Here is a 24,570-nt window from a genome sequence, read left to right as displayed (position 1 = left end):
AAACATTTTGTTCCATTATAAAATATTTTAACAAACTTTTGGATTAACAGTTTTGTTGAAGATGTACTTATATTATATCTTGTTTTCTGGTTATTATATGTGATTGAAAGTTTTTGTTATCCCTTCCTTCAAAATTGTTTTTTTCATTTACGTAGTAGTACGATGAACTATTATCCTTGACCAGTCATGCCTTATTTTGTGAATCATTGTGGAAAACACAACATGTAACAGATTGTTCAGTTATCTTTTACGGTTCCAGCATGCTACAGTGTCCGCAGCTTACTGGTTGAGATTTTCAGATTGTCATTTCGATAGAATGCAACGACTTGAACACTGTCCAAGTCGAGTTTCACTTTGCTTAACAGTATTTTATCACGTGAAAACATTATTTTATCGTGTACCGGCATGCACATTTCGATATAATGGAACGAAGGGGTAAGGACGAACAAAACTCGCAGGACGATAAGGAATCTAAGAAAGGCCGCAAACGCTGGTCGTTGATACCTAAACTTGGAAGATCAAAATCATTTAGGAAAGAGAGCAGTAAAAATGGCAGTGCAAAGACAGAAATTGACCTTGCTGGTTTACGACGAGGGATGTCTGAGCACAGAGGAAGAAGTAAAAACAAACAGAAGCAGATAATGTCGATTAGTAGTCCAACAGTGGAACTTCCAACTATAGATATTACCGAAGAAAATTCAATATATTCATCCGTCGATAGAAAACCTGACGTGCAACTGGCAGCATTGGAATTATTCAGTAAGTTTACAATTCCGTACTCAATTACAAGCCCACCTTTGGTGCATAATAAGCCCATCCTCCCCTGATTAGGAAAAATTTGTATAAAAATGTGATTATACAATTCTACTTTGTACTAGAAATTAAGACAAATTTGATTTGGTTACTAAAATGTTAATTTGGAAATATTTACATTTTGCATGACACTTCTTACATAAACTAGATGTTATCTGTCAAATGGATGACCTCTTTGTGACCTCTTTTGATGTCAGGGGAAAAAAATGGTGCAGCTTAAATGGTGCTAGTCCTACATTTTAGATTATAGGGTAACAAATTTCTGGTTAGTGCAAATATAAAAATATTATTTTAATATATAATACCAAATAAGTTTGATATAATATAAAAAAAAAAATCCAAAAAAATGTGAGGCAAAAAATAATGATTATATTTCGAACGTTATTTGTTCATCTTATATTTCATACAGTTTTTAGTTAAATTATATCGGTTTTATGACCTAATTTGATGCTTTGTGAGTAGAGCGCCTTTATTGACAAGCTTGGAATTGATATGAAACATGATTATAAAAAACACTTAGCATTCTTAATTTAATTCTAAGTACTTTGCATGACCTTTATCAAATATATGAGTAATCATGTCAGTTACTATAAGGGTTCATTTTCAATATTAAATTAATATTATTATTAAACAAATTTTAACAAAAGGGTTTTATTTTCTAGAAAAGTTTTATTTTCACAATTTAAATCTTGTGTGTAATATTTATGCACCATATACAAATGATTCCACTGCAGTTACTGCAGTACAGTAAATACATTTTGTTTGCTATACGTTTATGCTATTATTTTTCAAGCTTTTTATCGGCATATATACATACTTTTTATTGTAGAGACTGCCTCATAAACATGTACTTTTGAAACTAACATCAAATCACATCGTTATTGCAGTCTATGTAGATATGGCAGTAATTGTAAAAAAACATAAAAACGACTAAATAAGGTTACAATTTAAATTGGATTTTTCACTTTTTAAACTAATACTAAAAATCATCTTTACCAATTTATAGACAAATTAGCATGAAGCAATATTAATTTTATCCTTGCAGTTCAGATAGCTAAAATTTAAATATCTAGTATTGTTAAATGTATACATATAGGCAAACTTTGTTGTTCATTGACTAATTATAGTGTTTTAGTTATCAATATTGAATTTAAATTAAGAATAAAACAGAAGAGTGCAACATTAGGAAACTGTAAACTTCAATTTACGTTGGTAAATTACATAAACTTTGTTTGATTTTCATTATTAAAGAAAGTAACAGAAACTAAAATGTTGAATACGAGTTTGTTAATCATGTTTCTACTGGTGTATGAGTCATGCAGCATTTCAGACTCATTCTGTTTATAAAAAGTGATATGCATTGAGTCACTTGTGTATTGAGGAAGTCTCACTACTTTTCTAAACAGTGCACACAGATTCAACTGTCCAGAGAATTTTTACGTTGACAGTCAAAATTATTTAAAATAAAATGAAAAATTAATTTATCGATGAATCAGAATTTTTTAATTTTGTTTGCAAAATGTTCTCATTTTGTTTCCAAAATGTGATCATTGTTTTTTAAAGTTTTTTTTGTTTTACCCAAAATAGAGGGAAGGTTGTAATGTACTTCAGGGATTTTGGGTTGTAACCAAGATTAACATTTTCACGAGACAAGAACTGAAAGTCTGGGGCTTCGTAAACTCCCTTCAAGCTCATACAGGTTTAAGTAACGTTTGCGGTGTTTTTAAAAATGACAGGGCATTCCCCTCCCCAACAAACAATATTACAAAGTTTGTAAATGTAAAAAAAAATAGTTGCAGCACTCTTTCTTTTCATGTTTTGTATTTAAGGTATTATTTAAGGTAAACTGGAATACTACAAATTCAAATTCAACAAACTTTAGGCCTATTTCTTACTACACCTTTAGTTTTTCTTATTTGTTTTAACCTTCTTTTGACTTCCTTCTACATGTTTTTTTGTACATTTTTATGGAATTAATAATAATTTTCATATCTTATCCGTCTGAAATAATTTGTTATAAATGTGTGGCAGGTAAAATTATATTTACAAAAAATAACATCTTAAGCTCTGTCTACACTTATCAAACTTTATGTGACAAAAAAATGTGATGCCCCTATAATAATGGATGTGATGATGTCATATCACTACTATATTTGGGCATATCACTACCATATTTGGGCATATCACACTTTTTTGTCACATAAAATTTGATAGTTAGTGTAGACAGAGCTGAAGATGCTATTTCTACACTATCAAACTAGTTTGACAAAAATAAATGTGATGTGCCGAAATATGGTAGTGATGTGCCCTAATATGGTAGTTATATGACATCATGTCCATATATCACATTTTATTGTCTAAATTTTGATAGTGTAGACAGAGCTTTATATTTGTTAAATCATGCTATACAGATGTGATTCCTAATTATTTCATAAATTGGGTTCAGATCATTGCATATTATATTTATTATATTATTTATTATACACAAGTTAATATTATGAAAATATATGATATAATAAGAAGGCATCCAACCAATTACAATTGAGAATACATCAATACATTATCACCTATATTAGATAATAATGTCAAAGTTTAAGAAGATGGGAGCCCTTATGGAATCATGACCATGGGAATCTCTTATTCAGAGGCGCAAACATCACCCTAACAACAGTAAGGTGAATTGGCATATACATCTCAAAGTGAACGGCATTGGACATGAGTATTTTGAATTGTTCTTGCCTATTGTGAAGATTCTAGGTAAATATAGACATTGTACAAGAATGCAGACAACACATTTCAAATTTGTTCAGCTCCTCAATACCAGGAATAAACGTCAGTTTCTTGTTGTAACACAATTTTAGATTTCTTTACTTCTTCAATACTTGGAATAAATTATATGTGAGTTTCTTGTTTTATTTATTATTTGACAATATATTTCAAATTTGTTTAAACTCTTCAATATCAGGTATTTAATATTAAATATTAAATATTAATTAGTTCTATTTAATATTACATTTCCAATGTTGGTTCCTGAATATATAAAACATTTCTGTTTTTTATTCATTTGGTCTTAAAATCGAAATTATTAGCCTATTAATGACCGAGTTATTCGGGGACGTCCCCAGAATTTCATAGACACGGGTTATTACATTGCTATTTATATGCTTATTAGTCTGGGTTTAGCTTTCACAATGATCATGTCATGATCAAAGGTGGTATATTATTAGTAAGTATATTACACATGTTAAACAAATGTTATCAGATTTTATATAAATATTGTATGAATGCTTTACTGTGCACTCACCTATACACAACAATTACTTTGTTGCTTCTTTGTGAAAATCTTTTATTATCGAAAAATAAAGCATATAAATTCTATTTTACTGGTCTATTTTTAATGACGCATGAACAATATCCAAGACTTTTTAAAAGTTACAGTGGATGGGGGAAAAATAACACTTTAAAATGTTGCTTATAACAAGAAACATGTTGTCTTCTAGACTATAGGCTTCCGGTTGATTTTGTTGAATTTTTTAAAAATAAATTGCGGTTTTATCAAGTGAATATTTGTTTGTATCCAATTTTTGGTCAAAGTGAATAATAACTATGAGACATTCTAATGGTTTATTTAACAACAACAAAATGTTTAAATTATTTTTTTTAGGAGGCAAATATATTTTGTTTCTTATAAATTATTTTAAAATTTCTTTCAAAGCGTAGTGTAGAATTATCAATAGATTAACAGGCCATCATAGAAAACCTACAAAGTACTAAATACGCTAGAGGCATTGTTTAACAATTAGTAGTCTAATGTGTCACGTTTATCAAACAATGGTAAATAAAATAAGTCTTATTATGGTAATTAGCCGAAGATGTTGTAAAGGAGAACTTTTTGAGGTCCAAGGACATTAAGCACAATGGTAATAAAAACTGTGCTACCACAAATAAGATTATTAAGGTATTTTAAAATTTAAATCTTGCTGTGATAGGGTGTAAGGATTACTTTGACCATGATGCTGCAGTAGAAGGAACCCTTATTAAGGGAACACATTCGGCACCAAAAAAAATGTCCCTTTAATAGGAGTGTCCTCCGAATAGGGTTTGGTAGTAGTGTTAAAACATATATTTCCCCATGATAGTTATATGAAATAATGTCGCTTTAATAGCGGTGTCCTCTGAATAGTGATTGGCTGTAGTGTTATTTCCCCTTGATAGTTATATGAAATAAAATGCCCCTTTAAACATATATTTTCTATTGGTCGTTAAAATATAAAAGTGTCCCGTGTGATCAAAACCGCTAAAGTAAGAGTGTCCCAAAGGATGGGTTCTACTTAAACATTCAACCATTGTCTAATTTTATGTAAAAGGTTGCTGGCTCGAGTCACAGCAAAATCATAGATTATAAATATTATTAATTTTTATATACCACAAAACAACTTTCTTAAAATTATCTCTTCCTCATCACCAAAGATCATATTCAGTAAAATTGATTAAAAAAGTTGTGGGTGAGGTCAAATTGAGACCGCTAAAAATGTTTTTGACCCATTTTTCTTGGCAAGAAAGTGCCTTTTTTTTCAAATATGTTTTTATAACTGTATTCTTTTGCTCTATAGGAACTGTCCATATAATACTTTACATCAACAAAATCACTATTTACTTGATTAATAGATTGTTTGATTGATTAGTTATTGACAGTTTAATGATTGATTGAACAGTAAATTTGACCATAGGTCATCATCAGCTCTGTTATGATTGGTTGATTGATTGACTGCTTTATTGGTTAATTGATTGACTTTTGATGATGTCATAAAGATTAGATTGGTTAATTGTATGAAAGTTTATGAAATTAGTTTTGTTCTTGATGATGACAAATTCATGCTGATGGTATGTGTATTTCATACACAAACAATTACCGTACCCGGGTAAACCCCCCACCCCCCCCCCTTCTTTTGAAAGATGTGCACATTGAACCTTACCTCCAGTTTTAAGTTTACTACCAGAACTGGAGAGAGAGAGAGCATTGAACCTGTGCCGATTCCATGACTTTGGTTTACTATGGACCTATAGGTCCATGGGTTTACAGTGCCCCTCCCACTCTACCACTTCACTCCAGTTCCGGTTGTTCATGTATAGTGTATGCCAATCAACTACTTTATGTTTAATACTGGTAAATAATTTGATTGTTCAATGTCTTTATTGTTTAATTAATTGCTTTACTGTTTGTTAATTGTTCCCATTGTCTCAAGAACAGCTGGGTAATTGTTTCCCTTTGAAGATAAAGTAAGGGAATTAGCCGATCCGACTTTGAACTTGAAACATTTTAATTGTCTCTTGAGGTGTGATTTCATTGTGAACTTTACTTGATAAATCCTATCTTATTTCCTGTTCTATTGTATCAGTTATTGATATACTGTAGTATTCGAGTTGACGGGCTTGCGTAAGATTTAGACATGTACACAATTGCGTTAATGACCGTACGAGTACATGTGCAATTCATGTTAATGGTGTATGCTTTGGACATGACGATCAAAGTCCTTATTTGTAGTTATCTATTGCAGACAGATAATGCTTCTGATATTTCATTAAGGACAGTAGGCAATTGTTATTTAGTAAGTAAACTTGAATTGTGAAGTACGCAGTTTGTGTATTGATTGATAGCAGTAACAATTTCGAGGAGAAACAATCAGAATACGTTTGAAATTACTATTTTCAATTAATGAAAATATAGCAGGAGGTAAGTTTAAAATGATTTATAAATGGTAAAAGTTTTTTAAATTTCAGTAAAATATGTGAAAGTTTGGAAGAAACGTAACTCACTCGATTGTTGTTTTATATGACCAACATGAAGCATAGGAAACCGTTGCCGCATCATGAGATATTGTTGGATTATGATTATGATTTCATATTCAATATTGTGAAGGAATAAATCGTACAATATTTAAGAATAGGAAAGAAAATATGTATGATTTTCTAGTAAAGATATTGTCTTATGATATTCATGAGTTAAGTATACTATTTCACAATGATATTAAAACACCAATAATTGTAGTGGGTTACGTCATTTTATATGAAAATAACACTCCTTAAACAATTGGATTGTAAACCCTTTCAAAACAGGATTTTTATTGTTGTGATGTCATACATCCCAATGTTGTTAATGATACTACCAGTAATTCCAATGGGAATAACACTCCCTTTTCCTGTTGTATTTAAACTCTTTCCTAAAAGGATTTCAAATTGTTTACTGTGATGTCACAGATCCCAATGTTGTTTAATAACACTACCAGTAATTTCATTTGGAATAAGATTCTTTCTTTCCTAACAGGATGTTTATTGGTTGAAAAATGTAACCGTGATGTCATTCCAAGTTAATCCTCATCCCGTATATTATTGTATTATATTGATATATTGATGTTATTTAACTTTAAACAATAGTAAAAGTTACTCCATACAGCAATACAAGATCATAAAGCTACAAAGTACCGTCAGTGGGATTTCCCTATCGTAGTACTGTGTGGAATACAGCTGTTTACACTGTGGTTTATTCAATACTTGACAGTACTCAACAGTTAACATATTAGGATTATTTTCTAAGACGGTACTAACCTTTTTTTTTACATACGCAGATGATATGATGAATCAAGGAGTTGGAGTTGATATTTGGTTGAAAACATTGCAACTCGAGCAATATGTCGACAACTTTAAACCGCACACAACGGTTGATGTGAGTTAATTTTACTATTTTCTTATAGTTAAAATGATCTTCTGTTCTATTTAAAAAAATGATTTTAACTTTTAATGTACCGATTTTATATATTATTCTAAATATTTAATATTATATAATTATAAGTTATGTATTTATTGAGGGCTCTTAATAATCAGTTCCTTCACTGGAATTTGATGGGCCACCCTTATTAAAGATGGTATTAGATAAATAAACAAATAAATAAGCTAGGGAGTGTTGATTGTCTACATATTGATTAACTTTCAGCCGAAGTGTTAACATTAACAATGAATGTCTAAAACATTTGTTGTTATTTATACAATATTTATATTATATAATTTTATTTGGAAGTTGTACAGTAAACTCTGCCACTAATATAATTAAATCAGCTTTTTACTAATTTTGTAAATTATTAAACAGCAAGTTTGTGTAATTTTATTTTAAAATATCTTAAAACATTGTTTCTCGGTTGTATGTTTTCTCTTCCCTAAACGTGACCAAATTTCTTGAACAAATGGAGTAGGCTTATTATCGAGGCAATACGGTACATATATTCAAAATTATTGACACTCCTCTTTGCTGTAATCATACAGATATTATACTTCACTGTAACTTAAATCTCTGTTTGATATAAATATACTATTGATTGACCCTTGACCCTGTGCGTTATAACACCAGAGTGCACAATTCTTCCAGTCTGCCACCTTCTGTTATACTCTCCTACCTTCTTATTGTTAATCAAGTCATTGAATACTTAAATATCAACAAAACAGCAACGTAAAGCAAAGTTAAACTACCTGTGTTATATGGTAGACTTAGTACTGTTATGACAACAATAACAGGTAGGTGAGTTAATAACACTTGATAGCCATCAGTTGACTTTTGTCATGTTGCAATATGGAGAATGAGATATTTTATTACACGCAATAATCAGTTGTTCCAGTTGAACATTTCAAATTGTCATCTGGAAGTTGAAATCTATAGAAATCAAAGATAGAGGTGTTTATTATTTGATGGAATATTCCGCAGTGCTTGTTGAACATTTCCTATCTTAGAAGTTTCCCAAAATCCGGAAATTACTAGAAAAAAACGGCATCACAGTGAATGGAATAATTGATAGTGCCAGTTAAACATATCGCCAAATTCCTCTTGGAAATTACGGAAGAAAAACGGCAGCAGTGAATTGAATAATTGACGGTGCCAATTGAACATTGCCAAATGCCTCTTGGAAGTTACGGACACCAAACATTACGTGGATCAATTAACTGTTCCATTCCCACTTGAAGTTACAGATTTTAAACGGCACAGTTAATGCCAATAATGGAATAATTGTCAGTGCCAGTTAAACTTTCCCAATTTCCACACATGGACATTACCAATAGAGAATATCAATAATAACATTAATACTGCCAGTATTATATATTTTAAATGTATAAATTCATAGTTTACTATTTCTTAACCAATACAGTACAAGTTTGTCAAATGTTTATCTAATTATCATTGGACACAATAAAAGCACTGTACCAGTTCAAAATTCCTAGCTCCCACATGGAAATTACTCTCAATAGATAGGTAATTGGTCGGGATAACATTCCCAGTGGGTACTTCTGAAACTGGCATTCCACCCACTTACAAATTACCAATAGTTGTTGTCTATATAATGACTGATTCTGTGGTTTTTTAATCAGATCAACTTTGCTACAGAATACTGTGTACTGTATTGTAGTGTGCAATTGATTCGGAATAACACTCCTTGATGAATATTCAGATTTTGAACTTTTTCCTGGATTGAAAAACACTTGGATTGTCAACTCTTTCCTGTATTTTAATTGTAACTGTGATGTCATAGATTCCTATGCTGTTTTTTACCATTAATTTGATTGGAATAACACTGTTAAATACACTCGGATTGTAAATTTTTTCGTTGATTTTTATTGTTTACTCTGATATAAATCCAAACACTGTATTGATATTGATACCTTTGATTAGAAATAACACTCCCTTCCTCCTCTCATATTAATAATATTCTATCTAGGATTTTTATTGGTTAAGGAATTCAACCGTGATATCATTCCAAGTTTAATCCTCATCCCGATGCTGGTCATATTCCAGTCATTCATTCTAGGATCATTTCTCAAGGTTTTCCGTGTTTGATAAAGGATTTGCTAAGCAGTTATGATTCATAGCTAAAGTATAACATAATTTCTCATAATTTTGTTGGATTTCATTTTATTTTTTGAATCGGACAAGCATTCAGTGGTATGTACTTTAAAATCATCTCTGTTAGTTTTCATCGTCTTTGTGGTATAAACATTTAATTTTGTATTATTATGTTATCGTTATTATTATCATTATAGTACTGTATCAATTACTGTATAATATCATAAAGCATGTTATTAGATTTTTAGCTAAAATGTGTTATTTTTATTTGACCAAATGTTAACACTGTGTTCTTAGTGTACATAATGATACTGTAGAATCTCTATTAATAAGAGAACACTTTTGGGAACCAACAATGTGTCCTCTTAATAGAGGCGTGTCTATGCCCTATTAAGAGGACACTTTTGGGAACCAACAATGTGTCCTCTTAATAGAGGCGTGTCTATGCCCTTTTAAGAGACACTTTCCAAACTCCAAATGAAACAAGGGGCAATGTTTTTAACACTACGGTCTACCTACAGTATTCTTGGGACATTCCTATTTTGAGGAGACAACTTTGTTGGGTTTGAAGATGTCATCTTAAGGCATTCTTATTGTTTTGATTATTGAGAGTTTTCTAACAAATTACTTTTACATTCTTTATGATTATGAATAACCAGTACTGTATCTTCTTTATTAGTAATAAGAATATTTTATACCTCATTCTTGCTGTTTTAATTCTAAAATTTCATATTTTATGTCATTTATTTATTTTATTAAAACCATCAATATAGTTTTTTTACATATAAATATTATAAATGTTAATTTTTTTATGAATATTGTATCATCCTGCATGTAATGTAATCAGCAATATGTGTGTGATATACAATATTTATCATAGGGTTACATTTTGAAGGTAATCCTGCTAAATCAAAAAGATTACGATTTACTATTCTATACTACAGTACCTTTTAGCATAAAAAGGTGTAAAATCATTTTATGCTTTCTTCACAATCTGTAGCCTCAGGTATTTTGTATTTATTCCACCTTCTGTATAAACAATGTCTTTCAAGTTCATAAAATAGTTCAAATTTTATACTATTTTTACCAAAGATACGAACTATCAAACTAAATTTCTTTTCTGTTATCATCCATATCTTGGTATTGGTTCGTTACATAATGCTCTTAAATGAACTAGTTTTTCCATGCTTAATTTTCCTTAATATTTACCAATTTTATAATCATTCAGGTAAATAATTTGTCTTTACAATGTGTTTTTCTTTCACGTATTGTAAATGTTTAGGAGTGCCTTTAAATTCCGGTGCTGCTATTATTTTTGCTAACGCAAATATTATTCACTAACATGTCTTCCTGTTCCAAACCCAACACAGAGAGTGTTAAAAATAATATAGAAGTTTAAATATAGGGGAAAAAGACTAAATTATTTTTTTGTATGTTTTATGTAAAATAATATATTAAATTACAGAAATATAATAATCATTATAATGTACTGTACAATCGTACTCTCCTAATAAACTCTCTGAAAACTGAAAAATCATCCAAAAGATTCTTGTTACCATTAAAAACACATTTCGAATACCAGAATTCTGGAAACCAGACATATTAAACCGGCCTAGGGGTGTTATGGAGAGTTGACTATAATTATATTATAACGAAAATTGACTGTATAATATTAAGCTTTCATTCACATTTCCATGTTATTGTCCTTGACAGACATTGTTACATCTGACAGAGCAAGACTTGCTGGACATTGGAATAAAAAACGCTGTGCATCGGGCACGAATCGCGTCAAACCTCATACTCATCCGACAGAAATGTACGAGATATAATACAGGTAAGTTTATCTTATTTCCAATTTATTATTTGTAAAAAATAATTGAGAATTCTTTAATTGTGATATTTAATAATAAAAAAACAAAAAATGTTTCACTTCATGACTCAATTACTTTACCATCAATTTACCTTCAAAAAAATTCTTGTAACTCTGGAGGTTTTCTGCATCTGGGAACTCCTCCACCCTCTACCCCGAAATTTCTCTTAAAAATTGAGTGCATACATAACTAATGTACCATATAGTTTGTAAAGTGAAAATTATGAGTTCAAATCCACGCTGACATAATGCAATCTCAGTCACTGTTCAATAAATCAGTTGAGTTTGTTTAATAATTCCTCTATAGTTTAACTGATGGCGTGTGCTGCTGGTGTAACAATTCTTAATTAGCTACTGTATAATATTGATATATTGTTTGTTAAATAGAACACTTTTATTAACAAGATAAATTATGCTATAAACACCTGGTTAATATTGTTTAGAAGCAGGAAGATTTCATTCTATAGTAATTATCGTAGTCATCATTTTTAGGACAAGTTTTTCAGATGTTTTTTATCCATATTCATCTGATCTACCAAATATAGACATTTCACTACCAAATATGGCCATCCCCTACCAAATACGGGAATCTCTTACCAAATACAGGCATGTTCTACCAAATATTGGCATCTCCTACTAAATACAGTACGAGCATCTCCTACCAAATGCGGGCATGTTATACCAAATATGGGTATCTCATACCAAATACGGGCATCTCCTACCAAATACGAGCATCTCCTACCAAATGTGGGTATCTCTTACCAAAATGGGCGTCTCCTACCAAATATGGGCATCTCAGACATTCCAAATCCCTCCAACAATCTTCTGGAGTAATAACAGACTTTGTTATGCAACAACCAAAACATCAAGAAATTCTCAACCTTTTAGAATCACACAGTGTAATCGCAATCTTACTTTACTAGTGTTTTTTGGCATCCATCAACATATTTATTATCTGATAAGCCATTGTATTTTTTTCATAGGAGGTATATGGAATCGTTTTTCTTCTTACGTTAAAAGTTTTTACAATAATGAAAATCGAAGTAGCGAGTTGCGTAATTCATGCAAAGGTAGACGTCCAACTTTGCATGAACAAATAAAGGCATTTTTTCTTCTCTTCTCATATGTTATATTGACTTGTTCTGCTTTCTCTTTTGATTCAGTTTTTCATAATTCAGCATTTTGTAAAATACTATTTACTGTTGATATTATTTTCAATTATTACTAATTGATATAAATTAATGATTAAGATATCTTCATTAAAAATCACATATCAAGAATATTGACAACTATTATAAAAAATAAATTGCTGGAAAAGTTTCAAAGGCAAGACAGAAAATCATTCTTTAAATATTGACGTTATTCTTATAATACGAATTTGAATACCATGGAAACCCCAGTGGTCTAATGGTTAGGACATCTACATATCAAGCAGAAGGTTCCGGGTTCAAATCTCGGTTCGGGGGACTTTTTCTCAATCTTACAGATTTTCTCATCTTTATTGTTTCAAATTTCAGTAAATCACCGGTCTGTTCAGAATTTAGTATATAATGATGTTTATATTAAAAATGTTCTATACATATTATTAAAATTAAAAAAGAACAATCAAAATTTGATTGCACATTTATTTCCAAATTTGTATGAATCAAGTAATATGGTTACTGTATCAAGGTCAGTCCATTCACAAAGAGACAGGCTTGGTATTATAATATCTCTAATGGTATGATAGTTTATCAAGTCTGTTCATCTTCTTATTGTTAATGTCAAGCCTCATTAGGTCCAATTATCCAACCATTAGTACCTCAATGGTATGCTATTGTGGTTTATATATTCAATTTGTCACAGAATTAATAACTTTACACCATCACATATACAGCGAATTACGTCCAAGGTTATCCCACAATATGTATTTTGGGTCTGTTTCAGCTGTGACAACTGGTTAGATGGTGTGTAAATAAAGTACTATCATTTTCCACCTGATTCTCTGTACTGTAACTCCACATAAATCAAAATGTTATGTCCAGTATCATAGGCAAATACTGTAATACATTGTCACATATGTATAACATATGTTGTGATGTGACTGTATCATGTTTAGGTTAAGCTTTGGCCTATGGCACAGGCATCACATGTGACAACCCATTTAGCTATCAACTTATTATTATATGGTGTTAATCTTCGGGCAGATATATGTGGGAAAGTGTCCCTATAATAACGGGATCCCAATGGAGATATTTTCAAATGCAGTCAATTTGCTTGATATATGGATAGATTTTCATGCTAAAAAATATTAAAATGGACCTTTGGCATTTTGTACCCCATTTTGCATGAAAAAATACTTGAAATACTGTACAGTAATCTGATATTAATTCTTCTACAATTATACAACATTTCTCTCCACTTAAAATACATGTCGTGATTCACATTCCATATTATCACTTAACATTTATCAAATGTTATCATTTCTCAATCCAAATTGGTAAATTCCTGATAGATCATTTGATGATATTGCTATATTCTTTGAGCTCTGTACTACTATGTCTACTCATTCCATATTATCATTTTATCACATTTTCTCATTTCTCAATACAAATTACGGAATGATAGATCCTTTGATGATATTGCTATATTCTTTGAGCTGTCTTTTCTATTAACATGTCTCAGAATGTGTTTGCAATTAGACATCTAGCATAAAGCTTGCATATAATTGTATTTATGTGTGTTTTATGTCTTTTTATCGTTTATTTTGTTTATTTCTTTTAGCTGGTCACATTGGAACGCTACCTCGTAAAAGAGGCCAGTCAAGTCGCGTTAATAAAACTCATCGTCACAGGTATGTATGACATATTAGTCATAATAATTTTGTTATTCACAATAATAACAAAAATCACATTTGATTGAAAATTGCTCTGTATATCAAAAAAGTATTTTTAGGTACTTTACACTATATTATTATTTTTTAGCATAAATAGTTCATAATTTAATGAATTAGTTTTTTAAATGTTGATTTTAACCATGAAGCATATACAGATGTATGTTTTTTCAATAACAAACCATGTTATATATAATATTAGAATGATGTATATGTTTTTGAATATTTTATTTTACATATTTATTTATTTTTGTACTTCACAGTAGCATACAAGGGGAATCCTCAAAGGTAAGCAGTACTAAAAAATTTGAAGAAAAAAAATGCTTAAATTAAACATATATCAATATTTTAAATTAAAATAAATTGTCCCCGAAGTGTTTTCCAAAGGTTTGGCATTGAATTATATAAATGTGTTACTATGGCCTAAGGTAAAAAGAAATAATAACACTATTAAGGATTTTTTTCACTTGTGTTATGCACCAGTGGTTTCCTTATTAGTAGTAGATTATTAAAATTAATAATAGTTACAGTATCTTCCCTAGTATAAATGGGCCTTAAAGGTAGACAGAAATATTAACACTATTAAGGAGTTTATTCACTTGTGTTATGCACCAGTGGTTTCCTTATTAGTAGTAAATTATTAAAATTAATAATAGTTGTGTTCTCTTGCACCATGCTTCATATTATTATTCAATTTGTCACAATGAATTAGTCTCACATCATGTGCTGGGGTCACAGGCATTATATTGCGTAGAAATTGAAAGTGTTCCTTTACTATATCACATGCCAATAACTCATCAGATTATGTGTTATACATATTTTAATAATTTGTAATTAATCAGTTTAAGGGATAACGAACCTACGCTAATTTTTCATACTTTTTTATGTATCTAGTGGTACATTGGAAGTATAGACTTGGCTTGTAATACATTGTCATTAATAATCGATCATTCATTTTAAAATTATGAACCTTGACTTTAATAATAATAATATCCTAAATTTATAAAGTGCCTAATATTGTGAAGCCTCTAAGAGTTTTACATATTATTACTCCGGGCATTTTTTGGATCAAAGACGTATGGAAACATACTCCCATAATGCAGCTAGTAATCAGCCCAAAGTTGTGTCTTGGCCTTACTACTGTAGGTACCTATTTGTATACCTGGGTGGAGAAAGGCAAGTGTATTGCCCAAGGATGTAAGCAATATGATGGGCGAACCCATGATCTCGCGGTATCAGTAGTCCAACATCCAACAAACCTAGGCACACACCATTACTAAGAAACAGAATGTATGTAAAGTAAAGTATCATTTTAATCTTTCCTATGGTATCAGAGTCATTATAACAAGTAATACTTATTTTTACTAATTTCTCCACAGTTTTACAGACCAACACCTGACAAAATGGACCCCTGGGAAAAGAAACCTTCGGAAGAACAGTTAAAAAAAGACCTGGAAATGGAATTGAACCTACCTCGTGATGATATACGAAGTCATGCATGGTTCCACGGTGGAATCAGTCGGGAACAGGCTGTTAAAAGCCTTAAAGAAGACGGAGAATTTCTTGTTAGAGACTCGATCTCAAAACCTGGTAGTTACGTACTCGGAGTCATGTGGAATAAAGAAGTGTTACATTTTGTTATAAATAAAACTATTCAACAAGAATATACGCCATATGCTAAGATACAATACCAACTGGAAAACAATGTATTTGACTCTGTTCCAGCACTTGTTATGTATTACCACGGGAAGAAACCAGTTTCACGGACATCACACGCAATTATACGCATGCCAGTTAACCGGACATTACCACTTAGCTATACAGATACGAAATACGCACTAGCCAATCAAAAAAATTCAGATATTCCTGTTTACGGAGTGGTCACTCCTAAAGTCATCACACCTCGCATGAGTGGCGTTCCCCAATTTCAAAAACGATTATCGAGAGATGAATCAGAAAACTGTTATGACTCGCCAAATTCTAGGCCGATTGAAAAAGAGACATCGCAGCCTAGAACTATAACGCCCGAGGAAAAGGCTTTGTATAGCTATCCGATAAAAATGAAAAATACATCTGAAATAATGAATTCGATGAAAATTGATGAAAACAATTATAAAACCGATCAGAATCTTAATATGGAGAACTTATCGTATTTAGACGAAAAACCGGTACGTGATGACGGTAATCACTCAAACAATAAAGAAACAATTTTGTTACGAGACAAACCGGGAAATCTTCTTTACGAAGAATTTTCCCGAAATCGCTTCCTTTCTGATAACATGGAACCCGATTACGTAGAGGGGGACAATTTCGCCCCTGCAAGAGTTAACCAAACCAATTCAGTACCTCATGATGTTATACAACCACCTGACATATTTCAAAATCAAGCTGACCCAGTCCAACCTGCGGTCATAGTTCAACATCCAAGACTTCCGACCAATCAAATGTCTTCTAAATTCCATCCAACAGAGTTCAAGTGCAATATACTGCCAGATGACCATAGAATCTTAGATAATCGGGTGTTGGCAAATGTCCAAGATATGCTAATTAATAACAGTTCGTTGGTTTTAGGTCAACATATTCTCAGTTTAGATGTGGAGGTAAGATTTTGTATTTTATTCTTTTTATATCCATAATTTAATCAATCGTTTTAGCTCAACATAAACAAAATCAATTTGATTTGAGAAATTTTTAAACAACCTTTCAGTTTCATACATCCCAACATGCAATTGTCTGATAAGATATTTCGGTAACCGTAACAATATGCATTTCTCTGTATAAGCCATTCAAGTTAAGCGTTCGTAATTGGGGGGTAAATAGTCCTATAGCAATGACTCAACGTTCAAAGGCTGGCTTCGGTGACCTACCTCATACTGTAATAATAGGTTGTAAAATAATGTTATTAAATGCATCACTTCATTTCTTTCCTGTTGTCTCTGTGGTTTACCCTTACTATAATTATTAACACTTGATGCAAAAGTGATTTTAAATTGCTTATTTCAAAAAGCACAACATACACACAGGATGTTGTTATAATAAAATACATACCAGTAATTATATATTAAAAAAGAAAAAGAATAACGACAAATTATGGATTCGCTTTTTTAGGCCTGTTTACAAATGAATAATGTATGAATAAATAAATTTCACTTAAGTGGTTAAATGATGTTTAAAAAAATGTTAAAACAACTCAATCAATTGGTGTTGGAATGTCATTTAACTGGTTATCGCTCCAATTTTTAGCTGCAATGCAAAATAACAGTTATTTTATTTACTTCTTTCAATCAACTACTGTAAAATCTTTACCGTTTAACTGCCTGAGCACATGCATTGTAATGTTAAAGATGACGTCCACACACTGACGGAAAAGTTTTTTGGGAACACAAACTATTTTAACTGATTTTCAAATTTGTTACAATTATTTGGTGTTATGCAGTATAAACTGACACTTTTCTAATTTAATTAATGATTTTAATTCTCTTCCAGCTTCTTCAAATGTTGTCTATTCCTGATGGATGTTTATCCGGCCTGGAGCTGTTAACCCTTCCACAAGGATCTTATTTAAGGAGTGACCTACAGGAAAGGTATACTAGTGTTATTGTTTTATTGATTGTATCTTAACTTTTAAAGTTTAAAGATTAGTGGTGGAAGTTTAGATTTTAGAAGAGCCTTGTGGACTTCAACCTGCATGTTCCATGTCTTCTATGTACCACCCTTGTTATCTCTGGTAGTAATTTGGAGTCATTGGAATCAAAATTGTGAGCGCTAGAGTGATGACAAACAAACAAACACACACATACACAAACCGCACCGATCAACATACTTGGCCAATTTTCAATTTGTATTATAATGTGTTGGGAGTGATGGCTAACATAATTTGTACTGGAAACGTCTTAAACACATCACTCAGTATCTGAGGTGTGTTGGGAGGGAGGGGAGGAGGGGCAGAAATACTGGCGGAAATACTGGCGTAAAGTATAACATGATTGGAATTGTAATAGGAAAAGTTGCTACATTTGGTCGGGCCTGTGAATGAATTTCTACACACTATATCCAACCAAGGATTTGAAAAAGTACATTATAGGTATAGGAACATTTATTTAACATAATATAAAAATACATAATTTAAATTACTCTTTATTTTAACAGATTTAATTGTTTGAGATTATGGTGTTCTGTAACCATTGTTTACTGTATGGAGATTGAGAAGAGAGTTAAGCTACTGCATGCGTGGATCCAGCTAGCAGATACAATAGCCTACAAGCTGGGTGACATGTTTGCTTTTGCAGCTATCATGGAAGGCCTAGCATCTAAGCAGGTTAGTAATGATAAGGGATTATGAATATTTATGAATATACTATTGAAAATATCTAATCATGCTGATACTGATTATGTTGATAATTATGATTCGTAGAAGTTATGGGTTACCGTGGTGTAATATTAAAAATGAATAAAAGGATATGTAAACGTCAGTATTAAATAGTTAGAGAGGTCCCAACTGGGATGGAAAAATGAAATATTGGAAGACTTTATAAAAGCAGGGAGGTGAAAAAATAATCACCTCCCTGATAAAAGCATGGCCAAAGCATAGAAGGAGTTATAATTTTTATGAAATACATCTAAACATAGAGGGCACTATTTAAAAATATCTGACATCAGCATCTAAATAGTAATAAATATGCCTGGCTCTTTCCAAGCATGACATATGCTGATGAGCAATGCTGAAAATGTTACTGCAACCCATTTAATAATAAGTCGGATAGTTTTGCCCTACTCTGACTAATTGTACTGAATACTCAGTATATTGAGAACACTTTGTAAGTTATTGTCAAGTTTAAAATAATTATCCAATATAATATAATATAAAATATCTAATTGACATTTTTTAAGGTTCGAGATTTGAGATTGACTTGGGAACTGTTGAGAAAATCGTACACAAGCAGCGCTCTACTTCACGACACTAAACTCCGATCGCACTTTAAGAAACATCAGCAAGGCAGGACTGTACTCAATATAACTCAGACCAGTATTCCACCTATTATGCCAGTTGTACACCTTCTAGACATGGATTGGACGCCGTTAACCAGCAGGGATTGGCATCAACCAATCAACAAACAGGTTACAGATAGTCTGCCTAAAGATGGATTGTGGGTAGATTGTACAGATAGCTTTGGTTTGGAGGTATTCATACGCCATCTAACTTTTGTTAGAAGTATTATTAGTAAAACGACGACGTACCAATTAAACGCGAATTCTAAGTTACAGGATTTCAGACCAGAACAAGATATTCTTGATAGCTTCCGCACTGAGTTGCACATGGTTGTTTTATGGGGTCAAAAGGGCTTACAAAGTAACGGTCAAGAACGTTTTATGAAATATGAACAAATGTTGAACCTACTTGTAACGAAAGCTGAACCAAGTATCTGAGTTGATCCCTTATGAATTGGTATGATGAACCAAGTATCTGAGTTGATCCCTTATGAATTGGTATGATAAACCAAGTATCTGAGTTCATCGCTTATGAATCAGTATGAAGAACTAAGCATCTGAGTTCATCCCTTATGAATCAGTATGAAGAACCAAGTATCTGAGTTCATCCCTTATGAATCAGTATGAAGAACCAAGCATCTGAGTTCATCCCTTATGAATCAGTATGAAGAACCAAGTACCTGAGTTCATCCCTTATGAATCAGTATGAAGAACCAAGTATCTGAGTTCATCTTTTATGAATCAGTATGAAGAACCAAGCATCTGAGTTCATCCCTTCTGAATCAGTATGAAGAACCAAGCATCTGAGTTCATCCCTTATGAATCAATATGAAGAACCAAGTATCTGAGTTCATCCCTTAAAATCCGTATAATGACTCATAGCTATTGTACAGAGGAGTCTGTATAATGACTCCTAGATATTGTACAGAGGAGTCTGTAAAATGAATAGTAATATATTTATTTTGTAAATATAAAATGACTCATTTTGGTAATACAGTAAAACCCCTTATTTGGGATACCCATATTTAAGGGGACATCCCTATTTGGGGAAGATCCCTATTTGGAGGACACCATTATTAAGGGGGTTCCCTCATTATAGGGGTTATATGGTATATTAAAAAAGGCATATTGACACTCCATGGCAGGATCTGTAATAATAAAATGTAATTTTAATCCATTGCTCAGATTCCAAGAATTTGATAACTGTTTCTATTTCATTAGCGACACGCGCAGGACTTCGCAGTTAGTGACTTTGGTCCGTTGTTAATGAAAAAGCTTGTGCTGTTGTTGTTTTGTTTGAATTATTTTCTGTTGAGCAAAATTCGTTTACAATTTACCATTCAAATACAAAAAGTACTAAACAAATCTTTATGTGGACTACGAAAGTTCCTAATAGAATACGACAATTGTGTTGTCTTAATACCTACCCTGTGCTTATTTTAATGTTAAAAACCCCATCAACATATTGTTTACTAGTTGGGAGAGATTATCAAATGTGGTATATTCAGTATGACATTATTTTGCTGTTAAGCACTAAAATAAAGTGTCCTTTAATTTTATATAGTGCTGTGCTTGAAATTCACTATTCATTTCATTCATTATTTTTAGACTTTATTTTACAAAAAGCATTAGTGTAATAGATAAATTATATTTATGGCTATTTTATTGTTTTGTTCTCAACTCAAAAATGTTTACGATACATTTTAATTTATCAGAAATATATGTTTGTTTTTTTAATTTTACATAATAATATTTGTGAGATTACAATATAGCCTCAAGCAATATTTTTAACCAAGTTTTTTTTTAAATAGTATTATTTTATAAAGTAATGTATTAGAATATTTGATACGTACTCTCCTAGCATTACTAATTCATTACCTATGTATCGGTGGTAAATCCAAGATTTTGAAATAGGCCTATAGGCTTAAAAACTATAGATTTATTTCAACTTATTTAAACTTATTTATAGGAGTAATCACAGGCTAGTGGTCTGGAGTCCATCGCCAGAATTTGGCCTACTTGCAAATTTTTGTCACAAATACTTTCTTTCAATGTGATATACATTTCAATATTATCCCCCATCTTGGATCCAATATGACGGCCAAAATGCCATATGTTATATATTTTGTATTCTTCCTTTAATTTGGATGGATTTGGGCCAAGCTTGCCCTCTTCGATTTTGTCATAATTAAATAACGTATCATCAACTTCAAGTGATTACCAACACTCTAAAATGGTTTTCAGTTCTTGTGGTCAGAGACCATTATTTAGTTAAGCCATTATTAATAGTACTGGACTATTTATCCATCCTATTCTACCGCATTAATTCTACCACATTATTTTTAATATATAATTTTAAAACTCTTTAAATAGTTACTATTTTAATGTTCAACAGTGTTGGTGTTACAATAATTTTAGCTTTTGTTTATAGAAAGGCACTTTATCTTTACCTGCTATTGAGTCTAAAGGTCATTCTGCACATGCTCAAATGCTTCTGTTTGTGTGTAGAATGACGTTTTGACTTGACAGCTGCATCAAGTGGGGTGTCGATATTAGTGTTAACAGTTGCATACGTCTAGTGCCTAATTAAGTTTGGTTACCACTATGACGTAGGCCTAAGTGGAAAAGACATGCCTACCCCAGTTTCTGAAAGATGTTAATATTGTTACTGTATACAGCTTGCACTAAAAAACATTGATTGTTTAAAACGGTTAATTCACATGTAATTATTCAATCATATTTGTCAAATAAATTATACCGTTTACCGGCAATTATAGTCTTAATTGATATATAATAATCTCACTTTAGGTGGTAAGCATATTATTGAGTGTGCTGGTAACTGCAAGCGGTTTCAAATATGCAATATAATTGGATAATTTGACCAAGGTGGAATAAATTTAAGTAATGTATTTCAACATTCACGCGGATACCTCCCAAATCTCGTTTACTATAAGCCTAGTACAGGGATTTTTTCAGAAAATGGCAAATTTTCGACACTTTTATTTTTCGACATAAATTGTTTCTATGGCACTATAAGATGATGTATGATCATATACAGCAATATTATCGCATAAAAATGAATTTTGAAAAACATGATATTTTGGCCATTTTTCGAAAAATTACCGATTTTCGACCCTTTTATTTTTTGACATAAATAGTTACTATAGCATAATAAACATGCGCAGAGTCGAATAATACGCTCTGCACATGTTAATTGTGCTATAGTAACCACTTTTGACATAAATGGTTACTATAGCATAATAAACATGCGCAGAGTCGAATAATGCGTTTTGCGCATGTTGATTGTGCTATAGTAACCACTTTTGACATAAATGGTTACTATAGCATAATAAACATGCGCAGAGTCGAATAATGCGTTCTGCGCATGCTGATTGTGCTATAGTAACCAGTTTTATCGAAAAATAAAAAGGTCGAAAATTGGCAATTTTTGGAAAAAATCCCTGTACTATAGTACAGGGAAATTTTCGAAAAATTACCGAATTTCCACCCTTTTATTTTTTGACATAAATGGTTACTATAGCATAATAAACATGCGCAGAGTCGAATAATGCGTTCTGCGCATGCTAATTGTGCTATAGTAACCAGTTTTATCGAAAAATATAAAGATCTAAAAATCGCAATTTTTTGAAAAAATCCCTGTACTATTTATTATAGTACAGGGAAATTTTCGAAAAATGACCGAATTTCGACCCTTTTATTTTTTGACATAAATGGTTACTATAGCATAACAAACATGCGCAGAGTCGAATAATGCGTTCTGCGCATGTTAATTGTGCTATAGTAACCACTTTTGACATAAATGGTTACTATAGCATATTAAACATGCGCAGAGTCGAATAATGCGTTCTGCGCATGTTGATTGTGCTCGCATGTTAATTGTGCTATAGTAACCACTTTTGACATAAATGGTTATTATAGCGTAATAAACATGCACAGAGTCGAATAATGCGTTCTGCGCATGTTGATTGTGCTATAGTAACCAGTTTTATCGAAATATAAAAAGGTCGAAAATTGGCAATTTTTCAAAAAATCCCTGTACTATAGTATAGAAAAATTTTCGAAAAATGACAGAATTTCGACCCTTTTATTTTTTGACATAAATGGTTACTATAACATATTAAACATGCGCAGAGTCGAATAATGCGTTCTGCGCATGTTGATTGTGCTATAGTAACCACTTTTTACATAAATGGTTACTATAGCATAATAAACATGCGCAGAGTCGAATAATGCAGTCTGCGCATGCTAATGTACAGGGAAATTTTCGAAAAATGACCGAATTTCGACCCATTTATTTTTTGACATAAATGGTTACTATAGCATAATAAACATGCGCAGAGTCGAATAATGCGTTCTGCGCATGCTAATTGTTCTATAGTAACCAGTTTTATCGAAAAATAAAAAGGTCGAAAATTGGCAATTTTTGGAAAAAATCCCTGTACTATAGTACAGGGAAATTTTCGAAAAATGACCGAATTTCCACCCTTTTATTTTTTGACATAAATGGTTACTATAGTATAATAAACATGCGCAGAGTCGAATAATGCGTTCTGCGCATGCTAATTGTGCTATAGTAACCAGTTTTATCGAAAAATATAAAGATCTAAAAATCGCAATTTTTGGAAAAATCCCTGTACTATAGTACAGGGAAATTTTCGAAAAATGACCGAATTTCGACCCTTTTATTTTTTGACATAAATGGTTAATATAGCATAACAAACATGCGCAGAGTCGAGTAATGCGTTCTGCGAATGTTAATTGTGCTATAGTAACCACTTTTGACATAAATGGTTATTATAGCGAAATAAACATGCGCAGAGTCGAATAATGCGTTCTGCGCTTGTTAATTGTGCTATAGTAACCACTTTTGACATAAATTGTTACTATAGCATATTAAACATGCGCAGAGTCGAATAATGCGTTCTGCGCATGCTAATTGTGCTATAGTAACCAGTTTTATCGAAAAATAAAAAGGTCGAAAATTGGCAATTTTTGGAAAAAATCCCTGTACTATATATAGTACAGGGAAATTTTCGAAAAATGACCGAATTTCCACCCTTTTATTTTTTGACATAAATGGTTACTATAGTATAATAAACATGCGCAGAGTCAAATAATGCG

General features: G+C 31.6%; 2 protein-coding genes across 3 annotated transcripts in view; both read left to right on the top strand.

Moving 5' to 3' along the window:
• Positions 1-22,272, top strand: part of LOC140047375 (breast cancer anti-estrogen resistance protein 3 homolog) — a 28,473-nt gene extending 6,201 nt beyond the window's left edge. The window contains exons 2-9 of one of the 2 annotated variants that reach the window (XM_072092366.1): positions 7,440-7,537; positions 11,411-11,531; positions 14,331-14,400; positions 14,703-14,727; positions 15,819-17,039; positions 17,926-18,023; positions 18,589-18,757; positions 19,330-22,272. In XM_072092366.1, coding sequence (XP_071948467.1) covers positions 7,445-7,537; positions 11,411-11,531; positions 14,331-14,400; positions 14,703-14,727; positions 15,819-17,039; positions 17,926-18,023; positions 18,589-18,757; positions 19,330-19,866 — 2,334 coding nt within the window. In that variant the 5' untranslated portion in view covers positions 7,440-7,444 and the 3' untranslated portion in view covers positions 19,867-22,272. Of the gene's footprint in view, positions 1-7,439; positions 7,538-11,410; positions 11,532-12,563; positions 12,638-14,330; positions 14,401-14,702; positions 14,728-15,818; positions 17,040-17,925; positions 18,024-18,588; positions 18,758-19,329 lie in introns of those variants that run through there. The other variant, XM_072092367.1, reaches the window with a different exon arrangement.
• LOC140046435 (uncharacterized) lies at positions 361-3,658 on the top strand. The gene is made up of 2 exons (XM_072091079.1): positions 361-759; positions 3,390-3,658. The coding sequence occupies exons 1-2, from the start codon at positions 423-425 to the stop codon at positions 3,407-3,409; spliced, it is 357 nt and encodes a 118-aa protein (XP_071947180.1). The 5' UTR covers positions 361-422; the 3' UTR covers positions 3,410-3,658.
• Positions 22,273-24,570: the final 2,298 nt, after the last annotated feature.

Source organism: Antedon mediterranea, chromosome 4 (genome assembly GCF_964355755.1).
Source record: "Antedon mediterranea chromosome 4, ecAntMedi1.1, whole genome shotgun sequence".
Taxonomy (NCBI): domain Eukaryota; kingdom Metazoa; phylum Echinodermata; class Crinoidea; order Comatulida; family Antedonidae; genus Antedon; species Antedon mediterranea.
This window is presented reverse-complemented; position numbering and strand designations above follow the sequence as displayed.

Coding starts and splice junctions, on each gene's coding strand:
- LOC140046435 (XM_072091079.1), top strand. CDS start 423: ATGGAACGAAGGGGTAAGGACGAACAAAACTCGCAGGACGATAAGGAA. Junction 760..3,389: donor GGCAGCATTGGAATTATTCA/GTAAGTTTACAA, acceptor CACCTATATTAG/ATAATAATGTCAAAGTTTAA.